The 6,108-nt window shown below is 47.7% G+C and overlaps 1 protein-coding gene and 1 non-coding gene across 2 annotated transcripts in view; one reads left to right on the top strand and one right to left on the bottom strand.

The window, feature by feature from the left end:
• The first annotated feature begins 3,266 nt into the window (after positions 1–3,266).
• On the top strand, positions 3,267–3,338 carry trnap-ugg (transfer RNA proline (anticodon UGG)). The gene has a single exon. It is a non-coding gene; the product is annotated as a tRNA-Pro (tRNA).
• Positions 3,339–3,580: 242 nt separating this feature from the next.
• Positions 3,581–6,108, bottom strand: part of lrp5 (low density lipoprotein receptor-related protein 5) — a 46,930-nt gene continuing 44,402 nt past the window's right edge. Inside the window, 1 exon segment of the mRNA XM_069162426.1 lies at positions 3,581–6,108. Coding sequence (XP_069018527.1) covers positions 6,073–6,108 — 36 coding nt within the window. The 3' untranslated portion in view covers positions 3,581–6,072.

Genomic DNA, 6,108 nt, shown 5'->3' with positions numbered 1-6,108 from the left:
AACACACTCTGTCCCCCCTAAAACCAGAAAAACACTCTGTCCGCCCTAAAACCTGAAACACACTTTGTCCCCCCTAAAACCAAAAACACACTTTGTCCCCCCTAAAACCACACACACACTCTGTCCCCCCTAAAACCACACACACACTACGTCCCCCCTAAAACCAAAAACACACTCTGTCCCCCCTAAAACCAGAAACACACTTTGTCCCCCCTAAAACCAAAAACACACTCTGTCCCTCCTAAAACCAAAAACATACTCCGTCCCCCCTAAAACCAGAAACACACTCTGTCCCCCCTAAAACCTGAAACACACTCTGCCCGCCCTAAAACCAAAAACACACTCCGTCCCCCCTAAAACCAGAAACACACTCTGTCCCCCCTAAAACCGGAAACACACTTTGTCCCCCCTAAAACCAAAAACACACTCTGTCCCCCCTAAAACCAAAAACATACTCCGTCCCCCCTAAAACCAGAAACACACTCTGTCCCCCCTAAAACCAAAAACACACTCTGTCCCCCCTAAAACCAAAAACACACTCCGTCCCCCCTAAAACCAGAAACACACTCTGTCCCCCCTAAAACCAGAAACACACTTTGTCCCCCCTAAAACCAAAAACACACTCTGTCCCTCCTAAAACCAAAAACATACTCCGTCCCCCCTAAAACCAGAAACACACTCTGTCCCCCCTAAAACCTGAAACACACTCTGCCCGCCCTAAAACCAAAAACACACTCCGTCCCCCCTAAAACCAGAAACACACTCTGTCCCCCCTAAAACCGGAAACACACTTTGTCCCCCCTAAAACCAAAAACACACTCTGTCCCCCCTAAAACCAAAAACATACTCCGTCCCCCCTAAAACCAGAAACACACTCTGTCCCCCCTAAAACCAGAAACACACTTTGTCGCCCCTAAAACCAAAAACACACTGTCTCCCCACTGAAACCAAAAACACACTCCGTCCCCCCTAAAACCAGAAACACACTCTGTCCCCCCTAAAACCAGAAAAACACTCTGTCCGCCCTAAAACCTGAAACACACTTTGTCCCCCCTAAAACCAAAAACACACTTTGTCCCCCCTAAAACCACACACACACTCTGTCCCCCCTAAAACCACACACACACTACGTCCCCCCTAAAACCAAAAACACACTCTGTCCCCCCTAAAACCAGAAACACACTTTGTCCCCCCTAAAACCAAAAACACACTCTGTCCCCCCTAAAACCAAAAACACACTCCGTCCCCCCTAAAACCAGAAACACACTCTGTCCCCCCTAAAACCAGAAACACACTTTGTCCCCCCTAAAACCAAAAACACACTCTGTCCCTCCTAAAACCAAAAACATACTCCGTCCCCCCTAAAACCAGAAACACACTCTGTCCCCCCTAAAACCTGAAACACACTCTGCCCGCCCTAAAACCAAAAACACACTCCGTCCCCCCTAAAACCAGAAACACACTCTGTCCCCCCTAAAACCGGAAACACACTTTGTCCCCCCTAAAACCGGAAACACACTCTGTCCCCCCTAAAACCAAAAACATACTCCGTCCCCCCTAAAACCAGAAACACACTCTGTCCCCCCTAAAACCTGAAACACACTCCGTACCCCCTAAAACCAGAAACACACTTTGTCCCCCCCAAAAACCTGAAACACACTCTGTCCCCCCTAAAACCACACACACACTACGTCCCCCCTAAAACCAAAAACACACTCTGTCCCCCCTAAAACCAGAAACACACTCTGTCCCCCCTAAAACCAAAAACACACTCCGTCCCCCCTAAAACCAGAAACACACTCTGTCCCCCCTAAAACCAGAAACACACTGTGTCCCCCCTAAAACCAAAAACACACTCAGTCCCTCCTAAAACCAAAAACATACTCCGTCCCCCCTAAAACCAGAAACACACTCTGTCCCCCCTAAAACCTGAAACACACTCTGCCCGCCCTAAAACCAAAAACACACTCCGTCCCCCCTAAAACCAGAAACACACTCTGTCCCCCCTAAAACCGGAAACACACTTTGTCCCCCCTAAAACCAAAAACACACTCTGTCCCCCCTAAAACCAAAAACATACTCCGTCCCCCCTAAAACCAGAAACACACTCTGTCCCCCCTAAAACCTGAAACACACTCTGCCCGCCCTAAAACCAAAAACACACTCCGTCCCCCCTAAAACCTGAAACACGCTCTGTGCCCCCTAAAACCAGGAACACACTTTGTCCCTCCTAAAACCAAAAACACACTCTGTCCCCCCTAAAACCAGAAACACACTCTGTCCCCCCTAAAATCATGCATCTGGTGCAATGAAACTATTACAACAATGTTAATAAAAGAAATAGTAAACACAAGCTTGAAATGAAAATAATACATTATTTTGTTAAAAACCTGGGGGTTCTTCATTAAGTTGTGATACTTTTATTTTCTTATTTCAAAGAAAACAGCTCTTTCCGAAAAGGTTCATTAATGTCTGAAAACAGCCGCTTCACTCTACGGTTTATTATTTATTCCTTTTAGCGGTGCCTTCGTGGAAATGAACCAACATGTCACTGATCACTGATGGCAGAAAAAACACATTTCATTCATATTTAAGACACAGTGGGAAACATTTCATGAACATACCTGACGCTGCAGATCCACATATTTAAACAGAGTTTGTAGGAGATCCAGTTTAACATCCATCCTTATGAAACTTCATGAAACTACATGCTGAAACTGACCTAAACAACCAAATATGTTTGTGTTTACAAGATACCCAGATTACATAACAGCATCAAATGTGTTGAGAATAACAGTACAAGCTTTTGGTTATTGTAGTTGTTTTTTAGCTTCACCAGAGGAAGTGAACAGAGAGAGAGAGAGAGGGTCATTGGTGACAGTTGGAAACTCCCTCTCACCTCACAGAGGAAGACCGTCACTGCTGGAAGCCTGCAGATGAGACAACAGGGAGCAGGATGTCTGCTGGGCAAATATCTGGACAAATCTGCACCCGGAAGTGACAGAGGGTCATTCTGGGCCCCGGATCAGGACAGGTAATATCGACATTGTTATTTAACTCACGGGTCTGATCAAAATTATTTCACACTATCATTCTTTTGAAAGGAGCAGGAGGCTGGAACAGACACAACTTCCGACCAGCGACAGTTCAAATCAAATGTGATGCAGTAACGGTACTCCACCGGTAGATGTCAGTCGCCACCAGAAAGCGCGTTGAGCGGTGACTCGTAGGAATAAAATGCTGTCTACCTGCCGACCAAACACAGCGGCTCGTTGGTCTAGGGGTATGATTCTCGCTTTGGGTGCGAGAGGTCCCGGGTTCAAATCCCGGACGAGCCCTAGAGCTCTTTTGCACTAACAAATAATGCTGAATGAACTGAAACGGATCAGTTTGTTCTGTCTTAGTTTTTTTGCTTTGTTTTTGCATTCACACGAGCCATTTCCGTCATAGCTCACCATCATTATCTCCTGCAGGGAAGACAGGCCTGCTGCATCTCATTCTGCTGTGATGAATGATGCCATCAGTTCATTAATACATTCATTTGCACAGGTGGCAGCAGTAAATACAGTCAACGAATCAATCAAAGCTCCTTAAAATAAAACCTTTATTATATAAAAATGCTTTTGATACAAAAAAATGTCACAAGTGTAAATTACACAAAGCATTCTTAGCCAAGACGACAAACAGGGTTTTAAAGGGTTTTACTGACACAGTGGTTTGAGGCGGGCCGACGGCCCCTCGGAGAGAGAGAACCCGCTGACACTGTTACAGGTGCTTCTTCAGTCACCAGGTCGAAGCTGTGAACTCACCTGACGGCAGGTAAAAGTTATCAGACAGCTGCAGCAAAGCTCACCGCAAGTTCCCAAAGTTTCTCACCTCCAAAAAGTCCCGCTACACTTCGGCCCGTTCCCAACGTCCACCGTGAAAAAAACAGTTTTCGTCGCGTTTGAGGGCTGAAACAGTTTAAAAGGCGAAATGGGACGCTCCGCCGTGACATCACGCTGCTTGCATCGCCATTGGATAAGAAGAAAAAAAACACCATGACATCATCCCCGTTTGGTTTGTTTACATTTTGTCTCCCGCCCCCGTTTAATACATCACCAATTTTGCTATGAACTGTGGGTAATTCCCTCAGGTCTAATAGTAATGCAGACGTACGGAAAGGGAGCTTAAAGGGCTCAAAATGTCCACCGCAGAGCCGCCACGGCCTCGATGATCTTTCTGAGGGTGGACGTTGGGATCGGGCCTCTTAGACGAGTCATCTGAACATCGAACACAGAAGAAGCATCTTCCCGACACGCCGACCGCTCCTCTGGAAATGTCAGAGACGTCCCGCTCCCTCTCCGAGCTTTGCTGCGCTGTCCGATGAGAACAATAAAAGATGCAGACTGTGGTCCCCGTCTACACTTTCCATCGCAGCAGTGCTTTGTGTTTTTCCAGAAGAGAAAACTAAGTGTTGAAGTCAATAGTGTTCATCCCTTCAGGAGCCTCTGATATTCATATTTGAGGTATCCGAAGACCAAATGTCAGGGGCCCGTCTGCATCCGGAGGTTTCGTCCTCTCCTAAATAAACTTTACAGAAATCTGTCCGGGACTTTTTCAGATATCTCAAAGATCCGAGTCGGAGCGCAGAGCGGTGCTGACGTGAGGCTTTTGGTTCTGCAGGATGTTTTCTGCGGTCCTCGGCAGGGTTCAGCTTCACGTCGAAGGCCTCGGAGCGCCTCAAACCGAGCGCCGGTCAGACTGACGGACGGCCGTCTGCGCTGCGATGGTGAGAGACGACAAAAACATACAAAAAGACTTTGGAGCGACGTCGAGGAATTCTTCATCTGCAGCGGACCGACCGACACCTTCGGCCGATTCTCTGAATGAAATGTCTCACTTTTTCTTATTTCCATAAAAGACTCCTTCAACGCTGACACGGAAACAAACACGTCGATCTACACACAAACAAAAATACAAATAACACGAGACGCTATAAGAAATAATTTGTTATTAACTGTAAAATAGCTTCATGATCTACTGTCATTGTGAGAGTGGTGATTTTGGCCTTTCTGTGTAATTATGAGTCATTAATCGAGTATGTACACGATAGCAGCAAACGTACTTTTGGTAAACAGGACGATGAGAGTGAAGGAAAGACGACGAAGAGGTTGAGGTTCACAACGAAAGGCGTTCACGTCTCACGGACTTCATTACACGTATGTACAAGAGCTTTTACACGGCGGAGATCATTTGGTTTGTCGTCGCAGGTGATTTTCGTGGATTTCTCTTTTGTCTCCATTCAGCTGCGAAGGATTTTCCCCCATTTGAAATGTGGAGGGACACAAAAAGAAACGACGTTGGTCGGGCTCGAACCATCCGTCCACTCAGACACGCATTAACTCGACACATTCATTCAGTCATCCGGCGTCCACGGACGCTCACGCACGCACGCAGCCCGTCCACTCGTCCACACGTCCAGCTGCTTCCTGTGAGGCGGCGGATCGAAGAAGGTATGAAAAATAATTCCACTGGTTAATTTTTTGTTGTTGTTCATATCATTTTAACACTATGTACAGTCCTGCCGCTGTCTGTGAACGAGGACGCTGTGAGGAAGGAGGAGACGAACGCTGGGGTGGGTGGTGGGGGGGGTTAAGATCCTGTTTGGACAGACGGAAATCTTGAAACCTTGTTCTCAACAAGTGAGGTGTTCTTCATTCAGTGGAATGAGAGTGAAAGAGGGAGCTGCTGGCTGCGCTGAGTCATCATCTGTGTGCCCCGAGGCAAGGCAGCGAGGCCTCGAACCTTCAACCTGCCACGAGCGATGAGGACGACAGACACAGACCCGATCAGATGAGCGTCACCCTGAGAGCTCCGGGATGACTGGAATGATGAAACGACCGATGGGGGGACCCAGGGACCTTGAGCAAGGCACTTGAGCCGAACCAGCTGACACAGAGCAGCACGTATGGAGTTGGCACATCAGTTCTTTCCCTGGTGAAGTGAAGTGGACCGGACCGGACCGGACCGGGTCAGAGCACGCGGACTTCATCCTTTTCTTCCTCACAGGGCTCTCGGGTTATTGGAGGGTCACGAGGAGTCGGTGCAGGGAGAGGGAGGGGGGGG

Source organism: Embiotoca jacksoni, unplaced genomic scaffold (genome assembly GCF_022577435.1).
Source record: "Embiotoca jacksoni isolate LCO1_2020_lvr unplaced genomic scaffold, fEmbJac1.0.p SCAF_3, whole genome shotgun sequence".
In the NCBI taxonomy this organism is placed as follows: Eukaryota; Metazoa; Chordata; class Actinopteri; family Embiotocidae; genus Embiotoca; species Embiotoca jacksoni.
This window is presented reverse-complemented; position numbering and strand designations above follow the sequence as displayed.